This window comes from Onychostruthus taczanowskii, unplaced genomic scaffold, assembly GCF_017590055.1.
Source record: "Onychostruthus taczanowskii isolate IOZ18803 unplaced genomic scaffold, ASM1759005v1 scaffold106, whole genome shotgun sequence".
Lineage (NCBI taxonomy): Eukaryota > Metazoa > Chordata > Aves > Passeriformes > Passeridae > Onychostruthus > Onychostruthus taczanowskii.
Genome location: NW_024497186.1, coordinates 1,205,981 through 1,227,676, shown reverse-complemented (window position 1 = coordinate 1,227,676; position 21,696 = coordinate 1,205,981). Strand labels below are relative to the sequence as shown.

Genomic DNA, 21,696 nt, shown 5'->3' with positions numbered 1-21,696 from the left:
CTCACCAGGGCAGCTTTTAAGCTCAGCTTTCTCTGTAGCCTCGGCAGCAGCTGAGGGTTTCCTGTTCAGAACTGTCCCAAATTCCAGTCTGGGCTCATGGCCTCTGTCTCTGAAACAAAACTCCCCTGCTTGCAGGGCCTGGCCCACAATGAGGATATCCCACGAGGATAATGGGTTCTTTTAGAGCCCAGGGAGTGAATCTGGTCCTGGAGAGCTGCTGCTGCAGCAGGGACGGCTGCCTGCGCTGCAGGGCGTCATTAAAACTGCCAGGCTGCACGGGGTGGATTTGCTGGATCCCAAATCCCAGTCCTTAAGCAATATTGCCCACATTCAGGGAGAGGAACTTCCTGACATTGCTGTAATAAGCATTTTAATCTTGGACCTCTGCAAGGGTTTTTGTCTGGCCAAGTGAGATGCTTGTTTTAAGCTGGTTTGTAAGTGAGTGGCGTGGTTGACTCTGTACCCGGGGCTGTAGGAAGGTAAAAGCTGGAATAAAGAGGGCAAAGTCTACACAACTGTGTACAATGAGCCTGTTATTAAATCAAAGCCAAGGGTTTGGGTTTATTCCTTGCAGGAAGCTCTGGGAGTGCCATGATGGCCACTGGTGAGGAGTTGGGTGGATGTTCTCCCTCACCAATGCTGTAACCAGGGTTAGAACTGGACTCCCTTGAGATATTTTGATTTTCACTATGCATTTTTTACACAGAAATACATCACAACATTGGAAAACTTCTTCCTCAAGCAGCCCTGGGCAGTTGTAGAAATAAGAAAACCAATTTCTCCCCACTCCACGTGGGTGTTGTTGGTAACTCCAAAGAGTATTTGGTGCTCTTTAAAAATATTCCCCCTGCAGGTTCAATTTTACCCAGTGGTACTAAAGTAAGTGGTAAGAGTATCTTTATCATCTGGTAAAATGCTTGTGGTTTTTAAATAACTGAATGCTAAATAAAATTGAGGCAAGACTTGGGCTTTGTAAGTGCACAGTGATTTGTAAAAATAGTGTTGGTATTTTGGGGTCAGCTCATGATGATTTCCAAAGCTCAGTTTTCCTTTCTAATCTGTTCAAGCCCACTTTTTCTCTGATGCAGCATTTTGCAGCAGAAGGAACTTCTGCCATGTGGCTCTTTGTGAAACAGGTGCAATATAAATAAAGGGAAAATTTTGTTTTTCCAAGGCTTAAATTTCTGGGTCGTGCTGTGAGCTGTTAAAAATAATTCTGAAATTTCTCTGTGGTAATGTTCAGGGCAGTGAAATGAATTTGTTAACCCTGAAGTGACAGGTGTTACAGTGTGCAGATATCCAAGGGGCACCCAGCTTTTTTTTGTTGCTATTTTATGTTAGACCTCTATAAATTGATGGGAATATGGGTGAGTTTCCCAAAAAACCCAAGCCAACCCCACACCCCTTCCTATGTGGAATCCTGCCCTTCAGCAAATGAACTTTTTTGTGTTGTTTTCCTGTTCAGCTGTTCTGGGAAGTTCTGGGGTCACTGGGGTCCCTGTGGATCCTGCTGGGATCCCTTTGGAACAGCCACACTGGGACTGCAGCTCCTGGGACTCCTCCTGCCTTCCCAGGAGTTCTGATGGCTTTTGGTGGATCCCCCTGTAAAATCCCCGGTGTCACTGTGCTGGGGACAGCAGCGAGTCCCCAGTGTCACTGTGTTGGGGACACCAAGGAATCCCCGGTGTCACTGTGTTGGGGACACCAGGGACTGCCCAGTGTCACTGTGCTGGGGACAGCAGTGAATCCCCGGTGTCATTGTGCTGGGGACAGCAGTGAATCCCCAGTGTCACTGTGCTGGGGACAGCAGAGACTCCCTGGTGTCACTGTGCTGGGGACAGCAGGGACTGCCCAGTGTCACCGTGCTGGGGACAGCAGGGAATGCCCAGTGTCACTGTGCTGGGGACACCAAGGAATCCCCGGTGTCACTGTGCTGGGGACAGCAGTGAATCCCCGGTGTCACTGTGCTGGGGACAGCAGGGAATGCCCAGTGTCACTGTGCTGGGGACAGCAGGGAATCCCCGGTGTCACTGTGCTGGGGACAGCAGGGAATGCCCAGTGTCACTGTGCTGGGGACAGCAGGGAATCCCCGGTGTCACTGTGCTGGGGACAGCAGGGGCTGCCCGGTGTCACCGTGCTGGGGACAGCAGGAAATCCCCGGTGTCACCGTGCTGGGGACAGCAGGGGCTCCCTGGTGTCACCGTGCTGGGGCCAGCAGGGAATGCCCAGTGTCACTGTGCTGGGGACAGCAGGGGCTCCCTGGTGTCACTGTGCTGGGGACACCAGGGGCTGCCCGGTGTCACCCCGTTGCTGCCCTGCAGTACCACCTCCGGCCACAAGGCGGCACAGCGAGCCCTCAGCACCGTGCAGTTCCTCCCGCTCACCGCCAGGCGGCGGCAGCGATTTAAATCAAGCCAAAATCTCAGAATTCACTTTTAACTGAGACAGGAAAAAATAAATACAGAAACCTCTATTTCCTCCTTATAGAACCCATTCTCTTACATTCTCAAGGTCTTTATGTTTAATTTATATATATATAAACACAAAAGTTTTATCTGTATATTCAAGAACTATATGTGTCTACTCAGAATTCCTAAAATTCTGTGTATAGTACAGTAGATGAAGAGTTATTTGGAAATAACCATCAGTTATTATATAAATTAATATTATTTCTCACTCTGTGTATGAATAAGAAGTTTTAAAGGCAGGAATTAAATCGCAGGGACAGGAAGGCAGAGGTGGATGGAAGAAATAAGGTGGGCCATAGGGAAGAGAAGGAAGAATTAAAATTTGTGACTGAGGGGCTCCACCACTGTGACAGCACCCCAAACCCGTGAGCACAGCCCCAGGGGACATCTGTTCTTGGTCTCTCCTGCATCCTCCTTCCCCTCAGCATCCCCAGGGTGCCCAGGGGATGTGGGGCACTTTCTGTCCCCAGGTGTTTGTGGTGCTGCTGAGGGGGGAGATGTGACTTCTGACCCTGGGAGCATTCTCAAGTTTGGCTTTTAGGTTTTTAGGTTGAAGGTGCAAAGCAACGAGCAGAGCAGAATAACAGCATCAGAGGGAGGTGAACAGGGTGAGCACTGAGCCCTAGACTGAACTCAATCCTACTTTTCAGGCCTCCTTCCTTCTTCTTCCCCCTTTCTCCCAGCTTTCTTTCTTCCTCCTCTTTCTACTCCTGTAATGACAGAAATCTAAAATGGAAATGTAGAAAGAATATTTAAACTTAATGACACAAAGGAAATAATTAAAGACAGGCAGGGTCTGCCAGGCCCCTCCACATCCACAATGTCACAGATCCATCACTTCTCAAATCTCACAGTGCTAAAAGCAGATTGTCTCTTCAATGACTTTCAAACCTCTCACGAGGTCACCAAAGATGCTAGAAACAAAAAAAACAAAAACCAGTAGCCATAAACCGATTTTATTATTTTTGAAAAATGGAATGTTTCACTTACAGAAACTTAAAAGCGATGTGTGACCAACACCATGTTCATTACAAACAAACAAACAAAACCAAACCAAACCACCCCAAACCGAGCCGACGCGGGATTTGGCTGCAGCGCAGCAGCAGTCTGGCATCTTTAGAACCACAACCTCAAGGTGATCTGGGGTTAACAAAACCAAACCAAACCACCCCAAACCGAGCCGCCGCGGGATTTGGCTGCAGCGCAGCAGCAGTCTGGCATCTTTAGAACCACAACCTCAAGGTGACCTGGGGTAATGAAACTCACGACCGGTGTCAGGAGGCACTGAGCCCGGGGTGCAGCTCAGTAGCGGCGGCTGAAGCGGGGCTCGCTCGGCCTGGGGGGTCTCTCGGGGGCGGCAAACAGCCCGGGGACGCCGCTGCCCTGCGCGGCCTGGCCCTGGCTCCCGGCAAAGCCTCCGCGCCTGCAACGACAGCGCGGTCACGGCGCGGGCTGGCACACACACACACAGCACCCTGCTGGGGAGAAAGCTCAGGGAAAATGAGGAACCGCTGCACACGTGGAATGTGTTATAGAGATTTGTTTAGTGAGGGGTGATTTCTTAACTGGACTCTGGGGATGGTGTTTGGATTGAGTGATCAGGTAGGGCAAAGCTGTACTGGGCTGTGTGGGTGAGGGGTGGAGGGATGTGCCCCTTGGTTTTGTCGCCTTAAAAACGAGAAGAGGCCAGAAGTTTCTCTCCTCAATTAGGTGAAAAGACACCTCATAGGACCTGAGAGACTTCACCTCAAACTTAAGGATAGCCAGTTGGACATCAGCCAAAAAGTCCAGCCTAAGCAATTTACTAGAAAAAGAAGAGAACAAAGAAACTAATGGCTTTCATGGGTGTTTTACCAGGAGCAAGAACCTCTTTTCTCTGTTTGTTATTTTTCCTTTTATTAAAACCTTTTTGTTTCCAACACTGCAATAGGGGCCATCCTGCTGATTTTATGCCTCCAAAGGTAGCTGAGCTATCTTGGGTGTGTAACAGACCTCCAAGAGCTCATGAGACCTGGCTCCAGGAGGCTCCTGTTACTGATGGGTTTTTCTGAAGAGTAGAATATAGTATTAGTACAATAAAGTGATTCATCAGCCTCTGCAATCATGGAGTCAGTGCTAATTATTCCCTGTTCAAGGGTTCACTGCTATGGTACAACAGGGACACTTTGGGCACGGCCCAGGCAGTCTCTGAGGATGGGTTCTGCTGGAGCCAGGTTTTATGAGCTCTCAGAGAACCCATCACAGCTTAAATTAGCCCAAAATGGCATCAAATTAGCAGGATGGCTTCTGAGGTAGTGTTGGAAACAGAAAAAGGTTTAACGAAAGGCAAAATAACAAAGCTCTTACAGAGAAAAACTGAACAAGAGGTGAGAGGTTCTTGCTCCCGGTAAAACACCCCACAAAAGCAATTATTTCCTTTGTTCTCTTCCTTTTCTAGTGAATTACCCAGGTGGGACCCCTTGGCCTCTGTCCAGTGGACAGCCCCAGGTCTGAGGTGAAGTCCCAAAAGTCCTATGAGGTGTCTTTGTACCAAATTAGAAGAGAAACTTCTGTGCTTTTTGCCTTTTTAAGCAAAGAATAATTGTCACTCCATCAACACGGGGCACATTCCTACACTCTGAAAGGTGTTTCTCTAATTTGTTGGTTTCTTTAATTTGTTAGGTTTTTTCCCCTCTTGCCAATCCAGGCTTATACAGATCAAGGTATTATAAAAGCATTATAAGCATTCTGAGAGAGGTTCTTACCCTGATGTCCCTCCTCGAGTCATCCCATGGCCTGGTCCTGACTGACCAGGCATGCTTCTATCACCACCTAATTCAAAAAGAGAAAAAAAGGGAAAAAAAAAAAAAAAAGAAGAAAAAAAAGAAAAATACAGGGTTTTGTGCTTCCCTAATAAAAATGTCACCTTGTTCCCAGAATTTAATTTGATTTCTCAATAATTTAACTACCACTAGAAGGTTCAGCAGCAGTAATTCACAGAAAAGAACCACAATCACACTGGTAAGCAGCAAGTGTACCTTGCCATCTCTCATGATCCCGTCCCATCACTCCTCCAGCCACATTTCCCTGCCATGTACGATCTTGATGCCCCTCTAACTTTCGACCATGATCTCCCCAGTCACGTCCATCTCTTAAAAAAATAAAAGAACATCTTCTAGGTATGTCCCCTACCCACTGAGCAGCACAGGGTAAAGCCAAACACCATACCCCATGCCAAAGTGTGTTAAATGGTTAATCAAGCTATAGCTGTAGCCACCCAACCACTGCAATCAGAACTGGTCAAAGAGAAACAATGACAGACACCTGCTGAACAGCATCCTTCACACAACAAAACTTGTCTTTTCTGATCCAGACACATCATGGATATTGCAATGGACTGAAATACTTGGGCATAGATGAATTCATTGGCTGCCACTCCTCAGTCTGAAAATTATGCAGCTGGAATATGCCCAGCTTGATTAACTGGTTTAAAGAGAAACCACTACAATTCAGGCGAGTCCAAGTTCTCTACCCCACCACTGCAGAGACATCTCACTCAATTTCCATTAAAACCTGACCACTGGCCATGAACGAGACTTGTGCAGGCCTTACTGGGGCATCTGTAGAAACAGACTGAATCTCATCTGTAGAAATGAAAGTTATTTACAGGAGAAGCAGAGTCAGGAGCTGAGCTAAGTGAGCAGCTCTTTACTCACTACAGAGCTTCACCCTCCCGAGGCACGCGGGAGCTGCACGTGGCAACTCCCTGCTCCTGCAGACGCTCAAAGATCTGGAGAGAGGATTCACACTTGTCAAGCTGCTTCTGCTGCCACCCTCCAGAGGTTCACTGAGGCAATGTGCAGAGCCCCCAGGCACTAACCGGGTTTGTGGGGGGATCCCTCTTCCCTCACTCATCCTCCTGTCAGAGCCGTAGCCCCCCCAGCTGTCCCGGGAGTGACGCTCAGGCCCCCCGTGCCGCTCGTCTGGGTAGTGCTGGAAGGCAAACAGGACACAGTCATGCTAAAAACCAACACAGGTTTTCTTCTAGGATGGTAAAAATTTGGCTTTTTGGATGTTGTTTTCTATGAGCTGTCAGAAAAAATGGTAGCTGTCTTTATTTTTTACAGGTTCTGTTGTAGGGCATGGCTCACTCCAGGTGTTTATTTTGTGCTGTTCTCTGGTGGGAAAGGTCTTTCTGTTTGGTAAAGTTTTTTAAGGCTTACATTCTTGGCTTCAGCTTTTAAATTTTTACATAGAATATCTGCCTACTTCCTACCTCTTCAGAAATGAAAGGTTTTGAATCCCATTGTGGCATTGATTTTCACACCTGTCCTTTTACAGCCTTGTTTCATTCTGGCACCAGTTGTTTTATTTAGATAAATGTGAGAGAAGGCAACCTTTGCCAACTAAGTACAGGAGCTCTCTCTTAACACCTAAGATGGTCAATCAAAAAGCTTTTACTGCCACACATCAGCCTGAGAAGATGCTCCCATCACTAAGAGGTTTCCCCCTTGCCTGTATCCGGGGCTACCACCCCAGCAAGCAAGTAACCTAATAATTTATTTTATGCTCATTAGCACACAAAATTAGTTCTGCTTAAGTATCTCAGCTGAAACAGTTAGTGCTGTGTGCACACTGTGTCATTTCTGCTTTGGGGTCAGCTTGTTTTGGTTTTTAACTGAAGCAGGAATTTTGTTGCAACACACCTGCCCATCTCGATCTGGAATTCCCCTTGTACAGTCTCTCCTGGAACAAAAAAGAAAAGTTTCAGTTGAATCAACACTGTAATTATAATTTCAGGGTCTGCATAAAATAACACATGAAAAGTTAATCTTCATTAGGTTGTAAGTCTCGATGCTAATGTTCAGTGGCAAGATAACTCAAGACTGTTCTTGTTTCATAGTATAAAAAGAGATCAAACTAACACCTATCACTGCAATATGGGTAAAAAAGGCACCACTGAGGATGGCCAAGTGACACCAGTGACACCAAGGGAGAATACTGAGTGAACCTGTATCAGAAATGAGTTACAAGGAAAACCAAACAGTACAGTTTTCACCAGAGATCCTTTGAGAGCAAACAGAAATCTCAACGGCACCAGACAGAAAATATTTTTCCATTCTGTGCCACTAAAACCCTGTATTAGCCAGGCTGCAAAGATGAAAACAGGGGAAGTTTTAAAGCAAAAGGAAATGGCTAAATCTTAGGGGTTCATAAAGCAGACTTCCACAGACCTAGAGAGGAGCTGTTGTATCTCCATCAGCATCATGGCAGACTACATTAGAACTTGGCTTATAATCTTTATGCAGCCTCTTTCTATGTCCCTCACCCACAGAAACAAAGGATTGCAAGCACATGTGAAATCAGACACGAGAAATACACAAGAGTGATTAAAAAGACACCAAATCTCCATGAAGGCACAGGAAGAAGAAGAAGAGGCAGTGCCTTGCCAACCTGTCCAAGCAGTGCTCCTGGTAGCGGCCGCGGTCGCGGTGGTCGAAGTCGTGGAAGCGATCCTGGCGGCCGAAGTCCGAGTGGTAGCGATCCTCCAGCGCCAGCCGCTTGGCCTCGGGCCAGTAGGGCTCATCCCGCCTGCACACGGGCTCACGTCAGCAGCAGCCCCACACCACCTCCCCTTTCCTGCTCTCTCCAACCTCAATCAACCCACTAATTAAAAATCTGTGTGCGTTAAGCAGGAGCCGCACTTCGGTTTCAGAGAAAATTTGGTTTATGAAAACCAGCTTAATTTCAGCACGTGGTGATGGGGGAAGAGAATAAGCATCATTTCATTTACCATTCAGAGTTGATACACACAACTCTACTGCTCTAATAACTCTATTATTACTACTCTCCTAGTACTACTACTACTCTATAATTACAACACTACTACCGTATTAACTCTATAGTTACGACTCTACTAGTACTCTATTACTACTACTACTCTACTATTACAACTCTACTATTCTATTAACCCTATTATTACTACTCTACTAGTAGTAATAATTTATTACTACTAGTAACCATTACTACTCTACTAGTACTCTATTATTACTACTACCCTATTATTACAACTCTACTAATCTAGTAACTATTATTACCACTCTATAGTACTCTATTATTACAACTCTACTACTCTATTAACTCTACTATTACTACTCTACTCTCTATTACTCAAAGTAGTAACAACTCTGGGTTGTTACTTTTCTTGGTCATCCCTCTCTGGGAAAGAAGACTAGACCCAGACAGTGCTTACAGTGTACAAGCACAGTATTTGCTCTTCTTCAAATTGCTACTAGTGCTAGAAGCAGCACATAAAGAGTCTTTCAGCTGCAAGCTCCCATGACTGCCTTATGCAGAGCGCTCCCCGTTTCCACAGGCTCCCGAGGGGGATGTGGCTGAGGAGTTTGGAGCCCCACTGCCCTGCTCCTCACCGGCTGTCAGGATCGTAAGGCCTCCTCATGGCAGAGCGCCGCTCCTGCTCGTAGCGCAGCTGCTCCTGCTGGCGTCGCAGCTCCTCCCTCTCCCTCTGGATTCGCTCCTGCTCCCGTCTCCTCTCCTGCTCTATGTGCATCCTTTCCCTCTCCAACCTCTCCCTCTCCAGGCGCTCCCTGTCCAGGCGCTGCCGTTGGAATTCCAGCCGCTCCCGCTCCCTCTGGAGCCTCTGTCTCTCATCCCGCTCGTGAATGGCTGCCAGGCGCTGCTCCCGGTCTCGCCTCTCTCTCTCCCTAATTTAAAAGAGTTTTTAATTTAGATTCTTCAGTCCAAGCTCTACCGCTTCTTTGTTTTGAGTGGGGTTTCACTTCTTTTAAAAGAAGTTTCTATATTCTCCCCCTTCTTCCCAATTAAGTAACAGCTTAGGGGAAAATAAAAAACTGTATACAAATGACAGAAGCAAAGGTGAGAATTCTGCATAAGTAACACGGTATCTACTCTTAAGTCAGGTCTGAGAAAGCTTCCAGAGAGCACAGCAAGTCCTAAGACAGAAATCTGATGTACAAAAAGTATTTACAAGCTTCAGGGGAAAAAACAAGGAAATTCAAATCCAGTCAAGTGGAAAACAAAGCCTGAAAGCACCTACGGAAGTCTCATGAGAACATTGATTTCAGCAGTAAAAGCCTCCATCACTTAGCATTAATGTCTGTTCTAGCAGTAATTAGTATGAAATCAGTCTGAGACAGTAATTAGTATGAAATCAATCTGAGATATCACTGTTGGAGGGTCAGCACAGCACTGCTTTGAACAAAAACACAGAACGGATAAGGGAGTAAAAAATGCCATTTAAGTTTAGAGGGAGTGGAACTCACCGGCGCCTCTCTGTCTCCCTGATTTCTCTCTCCCTCTGCCTCTGCCGTTCCCGCTCCCGCTGCTCCTTGATTTTATCAAAAGATAAAATATCCTGCTTTTCCTTGCTCTCCGATTTGCGGTCCTGGCTCTTTGTGCTCTGAGATGAATCAGAACAATGCATGAGCTGAACATGGTGCATCTCCAGCTAAAGCTCCCAGGCAAATACCTACACTGTGTCAAGCTGAACGGAACAGGCTGCCATGCCTTCCCCAGAGGTAAGAAACAACAGTGGAATTCCAGGGAAAAGTACCCCCAGTTTGACCAGAACTTCAAAATATTACAAATAAATACCAGGGGAACACAACCTGATTGCACTTCAAACAACAAGAACAATAACATTCCAAGCTCAGGGAAACACATCATCCTAACACCATTTTCATATTGCAATTCGACTTCTTGCACTAGGTCAATAGTAAAGAAGTATAAAAAAGGTGAAACAGAAGCATTTCCCCTCTGCCACACCATAAAATCCCTGATGCTTTCCAGAAAGTGATAAAAGGATAATTGTACCAAAATGCAAGGCTAAAACCCCTTTATCTCTGAGCACATAAATGTATTTGACACCAATTTTTACACCAAAGCTTCTCTGGAAGTTGGCCTTACCCTCTCTTTTGATGCAGAAGTTTTCACACTAATAACTGGCTCTCCTTTAGATTTATCCATTACCACTGTCCTTTCTGTTCCTCGACTTGCTAGAAAACAAAACAGAGCCAAAAAATAAATGGTACAAAAGACATTCAACAATTCTTGCAAGATTCAAAACTGTGAAGATACTAAATAGTAAAAAAGTTATTTTAATTACTTATGGAGCTTATTCGTGATTTAAATAGCTTGCCAAGATTTGGCCAACATGAGGATGGGAGCAGTAAATTTATCACAAAGTTACAGCAGTATTTTCTGGCAGGGATGACAGCTAAAAGAACACAAATTTAATTTAATTCTTCTGTCCACAAATACATCCTTCTCCACAGTTAAAAAAAAAAAAGCTCAAAAAAGGACACAAACCACACATAGTGTCAGGTATAAACTCAGTGACAGTTCCATAAAAATTATGGAAACTTTTACATTATTAGAAACTAAAGTCAAAATTTTCAAGGTGTTTTCTGATGTCTGTGTCAGTTTTATTAAGTAAGCTTTTTACTGAATTATCAGTCACATGCAATAAAGTACAAGCACCCTTGAAAACATTTCTGAAAGACAGCTAGCATCACCTGATTTGCTTGCCCTGGATCTATCAGAAGATCCAGTCTTTTGTTCATCCTTTTCTTTTCCTTCTTTTTCATCTTTTTCTGATTTCTTAGCATCATCTTTTTTGTCCATCTTCTCCTCCTTCTTAACACCAACAGATCTACAAAAAAGCAGGAAAGCAAAATGCCTCTTTCAAAAGCAACAAACCACTTGAAAAACCAATGTTGGAAGTATCACCCACTAACCACACAGTCAGTCTACCAGAAAGACAGGCTAAATCCTAGAAATATTTGTCAGTTCAAAGTAGAGTCCAAGACAGAGGCAGATCAGAGGACATACAACTGGTAAAAGTAAAGGTTTATCTATAAATAATTTGATTTAGATCTCCTAATATAGCTAGCAAGTTATTATACTAACACCAAAGAACTTTGTATTTCTGAACAGAGGGCCAGTTAAGATGCCCTTACCACTGTAAAACATCAACTTTCCAAGCATTATTCCTATTTCAAATGCAGGATGAAACACTAAATCAAGATTTATTACAGTTACTGTTCAACTTGGTCACCTGGCTACATTTGAAAAGAGTTGTCTTTAAGTATCATAAACATAAAACAACACTTTACTTCTCAGATTTGGAATCTGCAGAATGGTGCCTGTCTTTTTCCTTCCTTGTTTCACCTTCCTTTTTGTCAGAAGGCTTTTTTCCTGCTGGTTCATTTTTTGCCTAGAAATTCAGCCAGAAAGAATTACATAGTCAGAGACAGAGATTAAAATTTGCTTTGCATGCTTTTATTTTCATTACACTGCCATAAAACTGCTGCCACTTACCTTTTCCACAGAAATCATTTTACCATGCAGCTCTGTTCTGTGGAGGTGATTGATGCACTTGGTGGCCTCCTCAGATGTTGACATGGTCACAAAGCCATAGCAGCGAGCGCCAGGACTGCGAGCATTTGTCACCACTTTTGCACCAACCACCTTTGGGGAAAAAAACAAATATTCTGTGTTTACAGGTCTGCCACTAAATAAATTCTAACTTAATGACTATTTCTTAGAACAGTTTGGATGGGAAAGGACTTTAAAAAGCCATTTAGTTCAATCAGTCCTCTGTAATAGGCAGGGAGATCTTCAATAATGCAGCTCAGAAAATTGATCTTCAAGTTGCTGATCAGGTCAGAAGCTTAAGGCAGATATATACAGAGAAGGGAGAGTGGGATTGAAAAAAAAAATTGAATACACAAAACTACTACCACTTTCCCTTCCCTCACAGGACATCTCTACCTACAGGTGACAATCTGTGACAGGCAGTGGCACTTAGTGATATAAACATTTAATGTTACATTAAGAAAAGTATTTGGCAGAAGGGGAGATGGTCACACAGAGAGCTCCCTTCCACAACTTCTGCTCTTGTATGCTAGTTCAAAGTAGAGTCCAAGACAGAGGCAGATCAGAGGACATACAACTGGTAAAAGTAAAGGTTTATCTATAAATAATTTGATTTAGATCTCCTAATATAGCTAGCAAGTTATTATACTAACACCAAAGAACTTTGTATTTCTGAACAGAGGGCCAGTTAAGATGCCCTTACCACTGTAAAACATCAACTTTCCAAGCATTATTCCTATTTCAAATGCAGGATGAAACACTAAATCAAGATTTATTACAGTTACTGTTCAACTTGGTCACCTGGCTACATTTGAAAAGAGTTGTCTTTAAGTATCATAAACATAAAACAACACTTTACTTCTCAGATTTGGAATCTGCAGAATGGTGCCTGTCTTTTTCCTTCCTTGTTTCACCTTCCTTTTTGTCAGAAGGCTTTTTTCCTGCTGGTTCATTTTTTGCCTAGAAATTCAGCCAGAAAGAATTACATAGTCAGAGACAGAGATTAAAATTTGCTTTGCATGCTTTTATTTTCATTACACTGCCATGAAACTGCTGCCACTTACCTTTTCCACAGAAATCATTTTACCATGCAGCTCTGTTCTGTGGAGGTGATTGATGCACTTGGTGGCCTCCTCAGATGTTGACATGGTCACAAAGCCATAGCAGCGAGCGCCAGGACTGCGAGCATTTGTCACCACTTTTGCACCAACCACCTTTGGGGAAAAAAACAAATATTCTGTGTTTACAGGTCTGCCACTAAATAAATTCTAACTTAATGACTATTTCTTAGAACAGTTTGGATGGGAAAGGACTTTAAAAAGCCATTTAGTTCAATCAGTCCTCTGTAATAGGCAGGGAGATCTTCAATAATGCAGCTCAGAAAATTGATCTTCAAGTTGCTGATCAGGTCAGAAGCTTAAGGCAGATATATACAGAGAAGGGAGAGTGGGATTGAAAAAAAAAATTGAATGCACAAAACTACTACCACTTTCCCTTCTCTTACAGGACATCTCTACCCACAGGTGACAATCTGTGACAGGCAGTGGCACTTAGTGATATAAACATTTAATGTTACATTAAGAAAAGTATTTGGCAGAAGGGGAGATGGTCACACAGAGAGCTCCCTTCCACAACTTCTGCTCTTGTATGCTAGCAGGCACTGCAAAGCAAGTGGAAGCCTGCCCTCAAAGACTGGATTTCTGCAAAGCATAGTCCTTGAAATGGAATAATTTAAAACAGCATTAATTGCTAGATACTTAAGACATAATCAGACTACTACATGATGATCTACCAGTCTCTCCTGTCAATAACTGCCTCATTCTCACAGGTATCTGCACAGATATTCTCTGCAAATTCCATCCCTGCTCCCACCCCTCCATTTCAATCTTCTTTATTGAACTGTGCTCCTTTCAGATATGGAGTTTCCAAAGAACACAAAGTTAAGAACTCAGCCTGCCCAGTTATTCATGAGGGAAAATAAGAGCAAAATTTAAGTTCAGCATTTTAAACTGACAGAATGGTTTGTTAATTTACATATCCACTACATACCTTTCCATACTTGCTGAAAAGATTCTTCAAATCTGTAGCTCTAGTAGAGGAGGAAAGTCCACTAACCCACAAATTTCTGCCAGAACCACTCCCCACACGGCCTGGGGCACAAAAAAATATAAAAGACCATGTGAAACACAAATGCAGCAGTGCAAAATTCAGAGTCCTAACCCCCCACATTTTCCTTGATAAAACTCTCCATAATTAATGTGCATTTGAATAGCCTTAAAGAGTTTGTAGCTACAGATATTCTTCCTGTACTTCAATCACTTTTAGGAGAATTACAAAGTATCAAATGTTAATTCACAAAAATAATACTTATTTAAAACAAACCCCAACTCTGTTTGTTAATAATGTTACAAAAGTTACAAGGACCTGATATTTTAATGTTCTATCTTGAAGGGATGTGTTACAACTGCATTGAGGGTCCACTGAATTAACAGTCCTCCTTTTTACTCCAGGTTCTTTGAAAATAAAAAACCCCAAAACCCCCAAATGTGCACCTACCTTTCTCATCTTTTGTGACTGTCTTTGTATCTTTGTCTTCAACAGGGCTAAAGATAAAACACCACATTATTCAAGAGATCAGATGCAAAAAGACCATTAAATCTAGACAGCACAACTAAAATTGGATACCTACCAGTAAATTAGTTCCAAAATAAACACTATTGTTGGCAATTTTCTAGAAGAGTGACAGGAGATAGGGATTTGTACCCCTAAACGGACAATTCTGTTTTGCAGATGACAAAACTAAGATTAATTTGGGAAAACAACCTTTGAAGGTTGAGGAAGGAAAAGAAATCAAACCCACTGTTCTTAAGGAAAAAAAACATATCTACACATGGAGAAATAAAAGAGACCTTTAGGAATAGGCTACAATTTCATCAGTCTCGGAGGCCAATTGAAGGAAACAGCTTATTCGCATCACTTAAGGACCAATGATAAAAGATAGCATCTGGTCTAGAACGGAGAAAAAACAAACCTCTTTTTCTGATCACCGCCCTCACTGGCTGAGGACTCTTTAGTGGCAGGGGAAGATTCCTCAGAATTAGCTTTGTCTTCTGCTCTCTTGCCATCTTCTTTGCTATCTCTGGCTTCGGCACCTGCGCCTTTCTCCGCGGCCTCCCCACTAGAGGCTTCCAGGCCTTGGGAGCGTTTGCTACTCTGATCGCTTAGGGTCTCTACCACTACACCTTCAGAGTCCGGGGCCTCTTCCTCGGGGCTCTGTTCACTTGTCTCCCCTTTTGCTACCACTAAACGCTTTGCTTCCTTCCTTGCCAAAGCTTGGGCCGATTTGCTGTCCAAAGCTAAAGCATCTTCCTCCAGCTGAGCGGCAGCGAGAGCGTCCTCTTCCTCAGCCAGCCTCTTGCCTGGCCCCGCGTTACTGGCTTCCTGCGCACGCGGCCGCTCCGCTTCGGGAGGTTCTTCGTTAAGTAGCTCAGATTTACAAGTTTCCCCCAAAATGTCGAGTATTTTCTCATTTTCTACGGATTTAACAGGAATAGAATGGCACAAGATTTAATCACCAGGGAAATACAGCAATCACAAACGTGGAACTGGCATGGCTGCCACACTAACACCAAGAGAACTGCTAAGCTACACAGAGATTGGAAAACCCTAGTGTACACAGTGTTACAGCTACCACGCTAACTGCTCTCTCACACCCTGCCAAATCAGCCCTAGCACCTCAACAGCCAAGAAAAATGCCCCCACTGATTTAACAAAAAACTTCGGGCTCAGCCTTCATATTCTTCAGCAAATCGTTCAGCTCTGTTTCTTCTCTAGTTAGCTTCCAGAGTCCGAGATGCTTAACTGAACGTATCAAGGCACTGAGAGTTCAATTTTCCAAATTTCTGTGAAGTTCTTTTAGCAGAGACAGTCCAACATGAGAACTGGGCATCTTCTGATGGTTCTGAGTGTGTATGCAGTCCAGAAAGCGAGTGGGATCTGTAGCAAATTCCTGATGGCAGCGTGATCCTTCTTCTGAAGTCCAGTCACTCCTTAATTTGTGTTCTGCACCAGAGCTTTGCACTGCCTACACTCCTGTATTTATATTTATTCACAGAACCACTGTACAGTGTGATATCACAAGATCTGTTTTCAGAACCTTTACATCTTTAAGGCTCATTCCTTAACTTCACTCTGCAGTAACAGTTCTAGGGAACCATTTCACGGCATTAAACAAGTTTTCCAAGGGTGGTTATTCACAGATCTGGTGATATGACTGGGTTTCCAATCTCTATGACCCTGCATGACCTGGATTTTCCACCATAATAACGTACACTACAGTAATGCATTAAAAAAAAGAACCAAAAAAACCAAACAGGGACGCAAAAAGCCTCAATGAAGAATGAAACTGTTTAAATGCCCAGGTTTTTTTTTTTTTTCCATTAAAGAAAAATAAATCAAAGTAACCAAACAAAAACAAACAGTACCTGGCTCCAAAGGTAACTCTTCAAGTTCCTGTAGTGAAAAAGATTTTGAAAAGGAGAAATATCACTATTTCATAAGCAAGATGCTATTCTGAATGACATTTTTTATCCATCCATTACAGGAGAATATTTAGTGAAAGCATTACTATAATTTAACCTATTTCAGCTTTGAAAACATTCAAATTCAAATGAATTTCTCAGAAAAAGTTTTAAGATGAGTTTTTAACATCCTCAAATTTTTATGAAATCTGTGAAAACTTTAAAACCTCTCAAATTCAGCCACCTGTTGAACACATGGTACACATTCACATGGATAAATAAATCAATAAATGCAAGTAGCACAGAGGAAAGCTTATCTTCATGTTACCCTTCTCTACCCTGTGTTTTTTGAAGTCTCCTTTCTGAAAACAGGATCAACAGAAACACCAGCTTCACCTGGAGCTGGTGCTCTTAACCTACCAGGAGTGATCTGGAAACAAGGCCAGCATTTCAGGAATAGACAGTTCCAGCTTTCTTCTCACCCTGGGATATGTACATTTTTAATGGAAGTTAAACAGAATGTAAGGCACTGAGCTGGTATTTACATCAGACAAAAGGAATCCAATCTACCACCAAACTCAGTATGACACATACATCATAAACATATTTACATATATGTATATATAAATATACATATATGATCTGATAAAGAAATAAATCTTTGTTTTTATGAATAAATCAAAAGGCATTAGTTCCCATTCTTTGCAGAGGATGAATGCACCCACTATACACACATTGTTACACCATACAGTATTATAGAGTGTATTTTATGCTTTTTTTGTTTGTAAAGAAAAACTGGCTACCATTTACCTTTATTACGGTTAAATCTGCTGAAGAAGCATCTAAACTGTTCCCAACATCTTCAAACTCTACCTTTAAGAAATAAACAGGAGACATCTTGTTATCTATAAAGGAACATTGTGAGTGAAACCTGAATGAGAAACTGAAGATTTATAGTTGCACTGACAGTAAACACATCCTGCATCCAAAGCAACCAATAATGGTAAAAACTGAGTGATAACCCCCAGGACTCTTCCTGATCCCCAGTGATGGAATAAAATCTCTCATTATCTCTTAACTGTGACAGTCAGCTCACAAAAATCTTTTAAATATGGGGATTACAACAGCAAAATTTCTCTGATTTGTATCCCTGTCATTTACAGCAACATCAGAGAGCCAAAAAACCTATAGGACTTGGTAATTATTTCCTTCACTGATAAAAGCAGATAATGGGAGCTGACCTGGCCTCAAGACATTTACTCACTCAAAAAATCCCCCTTTTTTTTGAGTATTTCCACTTGATTTGTGTAGGACAAGGATATGCCTGGGGATAGGGGCCAAGCTTATTTCTGCAGCTTTAGAAAAAAAAAACCACACAACTTTACAATCTTGTAGCCAATGTGGACACACAACAAAGAGCAATACTGCCCCATTAGATGGGGCAGAAATAACTTTTTTCAAATGCTTTGTTGCTCATTTCAGGAGGTAAAGCACTTGATTCTGGGGGAAGGGATTATCCTCTACCCCAGTGTCAACAGCCAGATGAACACAGTAAGCCAACATGAAAATATTTCAGCAACTGAGTAACTGCAAGGCCCAATCTTAGCAGAAAAATAGCCTTGAATATCATTCCCTGGATGGTGCTGTTCAGTTGAGAAGAAAGCAAGCTACACTATTTGTATGCCTCACATGTTCTCTAAAATAAAGATGTTAAAATAGGAATAATATGCATATTATCATTAATAAGGTGAAGCAGAGTTCAAAGCAATTAAAAACAAATGCTCTGTAAACTGCTATTAATAAAATCACGTGTGCAATCATGTAAGTACTTTAAAAATTAAGACACTGATTTCCACAAATATGTAAAAAGAAAAGCAATGACCATAAGAACCAGTACAGCTCCAAATTCTCTCAAGTACTCTTTAGCTATTTTCCCAAGCACTCTTTTAGCCTCAGCATTTTGCTATTTAATCCAGAAATAAATAAATTTTAAAAAGAAAACCCTGATTCCACACACATGAGAGATGCCTACCATCACTATTGGTATTTCTCTTGATTCTTCTTTAATTTCTGAAAATTGTGGGGATGCCTCCAAGTTACCTACAGCATACTCTGCAGGCTGATCTGGAAATTCTTTCACTTCTGCATCAGCATTTTCTTTACTATCAGACAGCGAGTCAAGGATATTATGGGCACTGTAATCATCTCCACAATCTACTGCATTGCCATTATCTATTTCAGCTTCATCTAACACACTAATATCCATCATGTCAATATCCTGCAAGTTATCCAAACTTGCTTCCATATCGTCCTGTGAAAAGAAAAAAAGCACATGTCACAGTCAGGGTGACTTGAGAGCCATCTGCCAGCATCCCCTGCACAGGCAGCCCCCTGTACCTGTCCATCTCCAGAATCCTCCTCCAGGCCATTGTCCTCCACTCCCTCTTCATCTGCTCTACGTCCTAACAACAATACCATCATTAGAATGAGAGCAGAAATTACAGTTGTACCCCTCAAGCTTTACTTTTTAATCAGAGTTGGTGCTCCCTTCAGTTTTTTCCCTGTTTGTGACCACCCCAGGAAAACAGGCCACAGTCCAACACCTGGCAGGAGCTCAAGCTCTGTGACCTCCCCAGAACACTGGGCTCAGCTCAGATTGCAGCAATTTATTACCTCAACCTTTCACTTCTTTACAGACATTTATGAGAAGGAAAAAAACCCAAACAAACAAAACACAGCACAAAATACCGAAATAACCCCACTTTACCTGTGGGTTTCACTGCAGTGCTCTGCCCACCAGCTGGATGTGAATTAGCCCAATTAATGGAATTACTGAAATTACTGAAAACACTACACCAGCCTCAGCACCGAGGAGCAACTCCTCAAACTCAGAGCTAAGCAGCTGTTTGACCTTTTATGAATCTTCTTTTCCTCAAAAACTACAAGCACATTACAACTGAAAAGTGAGAAGGATTTTAGAGCCAAGAGGAATATTTCATCTATTTCCATCCCCACACTAAAAGTGCTGTAATAGACATCAGCTGTTTTTCTGAGACTTGGAAATTAATATGATTTAAAAGATCTGTTTCACCCAGAGTCGTGACATTTGCCCTCTATGTGGTCAAGATTTCACATTTTAACCTGCAAGCAATTGCACCATCACTCCCAATCAGGTGTAATGACAAAAATCAAACAAATAAGCTAGCAAAACAGTTTACATTTACAGTTTACACAAAATATACGTTTTCTGTAAATTAAATCTAGTAATAAAAACACTCTAGCTGAACTAGTTATTTTGCTCAGCTCCAATGAAAAGTTTAAACACTATTTGCTTACAAAATAAGATCAAATGTCGTTAATTAACTAATTTTAGAAAAACAGTAAATTATTTTCTGAAAATAAGGATTACATAACACTGTCCCACCACTACAAAAACCAAACATAAGGCCTTGAAAACATATCTGACTTCAGAAATGGATTAAAAATTTGTCTTCTGAGAAGAAAATTGCAACTGCTTCAGCTACGAAGCGTAACACTACAGAGCTTATTTTGCATTTGCTAGAAACTCTACATTTCTACATTAAAAAAGTATTAAAAACACTGACACTGCTTCAGTGTTACTTGGTAATTCTTAATACAAATTTCTGGGAACTCTGAGAACAAACCAACAGATCCTTCAACATTTCCTCCCTTACTAAATCACATGAAATTCTCTAAATAAATGACTGCTAACTTTAATTTTATCACCCATCCCTAGAAACCTGAGAACAAATGTGGGAAAGAGTATCAGTAACAAAAAAAAAAGATAATAAAAGTTCCATTCCATGAGTAAACTTGCTTGAAAACTCAAGGATGATAAGGTGGAAAGTCTCTCTAACTGCCTTGTACCTTTGCTGCTTCTTTTTGGAGTTTTCTTCATGATATTTTCTGAAACCACTGGAATTTCATCAGGATTCCCTCCTTCCTCCTCAATAGCCTAATAGGGGCAAAAGAGAAAGACAGATATAAAAACAGACATTAAAAAAATCATTTGCACGTTTGTGTTGAGTTTAAGAGCTGCACACCAGAGGCTGAAAAATTCCAAACCATGAATCAGCAACTTAGATACACAAACAAAAAACCACCAGAGCAAAGCAACAAGCAGGGAGAAGGCAGTAATGTGTTGGTGTAAGGTTTTGGGAAAATAATCAGAAAAAAAAAGCCTTTCAGCATTTAGAACTCTTCATCGTCAATCTTACAGCATTTGGAACTGTTCACAGACACACGGGTTTTGTGACAGGGTAAAATCCTCGGCTCTAGGACACAGCAAGCAGATCAGAGAAGGGATTCCTCATGGTATTAACAGGCGAAACGGTGTGATGAGGATACAGTGAAAGGGCTACCACAAAAACACCAGTACGCAGCAAAAATCCCCCCAGAAAGCGCACAGCACCGTAAATGCAGCAGCTCAGAGAACAGCAGAACGCCGGTGCACGAAGCTGGGAATACCCAGCCGAGCGCCACGGCAGACACCGAGCGCTGCGACCGGAGCGGGCTCGGTGACACTCGGTGCCAGCAGCGGTCACAGGGCGAGCCCGGGCCGGCAGAGCGCAGGCCCGGCCCCGCCGGGCACCGGACGCTCGCACCGATCCCGCCGGGCACCGGACGCTCGCACCGATCCCGCCGGGCACCGGACGCTCGCACCGATCCCGCCGGGCACCGGACGCTCGCACCGATCCCGCCGGGCCCCGGCCCCGGCCGCTCTTTGGCGCCATTTTCCTCAGCGGTGCCCGCCGGGCCGGGGTCGCAGCAGTTCCACCCACCCTGAGGCACCCCCGGCCGCCCTCACCTTCCTCAGCCGCTCCATGAGGACGCTCTTGTTGCCGCCGCTGTCCAGGTTGCGCTGCCGGAGCTCGGCCCGCAGGTCTATCACGCGCAGCTCGCTCAGCGGCCGCCGCCGGCTTTCCGACTCCGAACCGGGGACGCCAGGCCCAGCCAGGGACGCAGCCTCCCCCAGCCCGGCCGGTGAGTGACTCTCCGCCATGGGCCGTGGTTTGGACTCGCTGGCGCGGGGCAAGGCGGGGTGAAGGCGAGGCGGGAGAGCCGCAGCGGCCGCCGCAGCACAAAATGGAGGAGACCCGGGGCGCAGGGGAGAGCGAGGGGGCGGGAAAGTGAGGGAGGCGCAGCGCGCATGCGCGCCGGGGCCCGGGCAGGCCGCGCGCGCCGCGGTGCCGCCAACTCCGGAGCGGCGGTGACGTCACGCGGCCGGCCGGCCCCCGGTCCCTCTCCTGCGCACGCGCGACAGCTCGCGAGCCGTCCTTGGACGCGGGCGA

General features: G+C 43.7%; 1 protein-coding gene across 4 annotated transcripts; it reads right to left on the bottom strand.

The window, feature by feature from the left end:
- Positions 1-3,408: 3,408 nt before the first annotated feature.
- Positions 3,409-21,418, bottom strand: LOC121342269 (scaffold attachment factor B1-like). 4 transcript variants are annotated; one of them, XM_041416575.1, is made up of 22 exons: positions 21,213-21,418; positions 20,273-20,360; positions 18,782-18,846; positions 18,417-18,695; positions 17,195-17,257; positions 16,349-16,376; positions 14,896-15,397; positions 14,421-14,467; positions 13,914-14,014; positions 12,929-13,078; positions 12,724-12,824; positions 11,003-11,139; positions 10,395-10,483; positions 9,752-9,888; positions 8,879-9,172; positions 7,902-8,039; positions 7,154-7,193; positions 6,328-6,440; positions 5,486-5,598; positions 5,213-5,279; positions 3,731-3,891; positions 3,409-3,624 (listed from the first exon to the last, which is right to left on the bottom strand). In XM_041416575.1, exons 1-21 carry the CDS (start codon positions 21,405-21,407, stop codon positions 3,771-3,773), a joined length of 2,868 nt encoding a protein of 955 aa, XP_041272509.1. In that variant the 5' UTR covers positions 21,408-21,418; the 3' UTR covers positions 3,409-3,624; positions 3,731-3,770. The 4 variants fall into 4 exon arrangements, 3 of the variants coding, with proteins under 3 accessions (XP_041272509.1, XP_041272499.1, XP_041272513.1); XM_041416565.1 differs by lacking the exon at positions 3,409-3,624 and having other exon boundaries at positions 3,721-3,891; XR_005953521.1 differs by lacking the exons at positions 3,409-3,624; positions 5,486-5,598 and having other exon boundaries at positions 3,817-3,891.
- Between the last annotated feature and the right edge of the window lie 278 nt (positions 21,419-21,696).

Coding starts and splice junctions, on each gene's coding strand:
- LOC121342269 (XM_041416575.1), bottom strand. CDS start 21,407: ATGGCGGAGAGTCACTCACCGGCCGGGCTGGGGGAGGCTGCGTCCCTG. Junction 17,258..18,416: donor GAGAAATACCAATAGTGATG/GTAGGCATCTCT, acceptor TATTTCTTAAAG/GTAGAGTTTGAAGATGTTGG. Junction 16,377..17,194: donor CAGATTTAACCGTAATAAAG/GTAAATGGTAGC, acceptor TTTTCACTACAG/GAACTTGAAGAGTTACCTTT.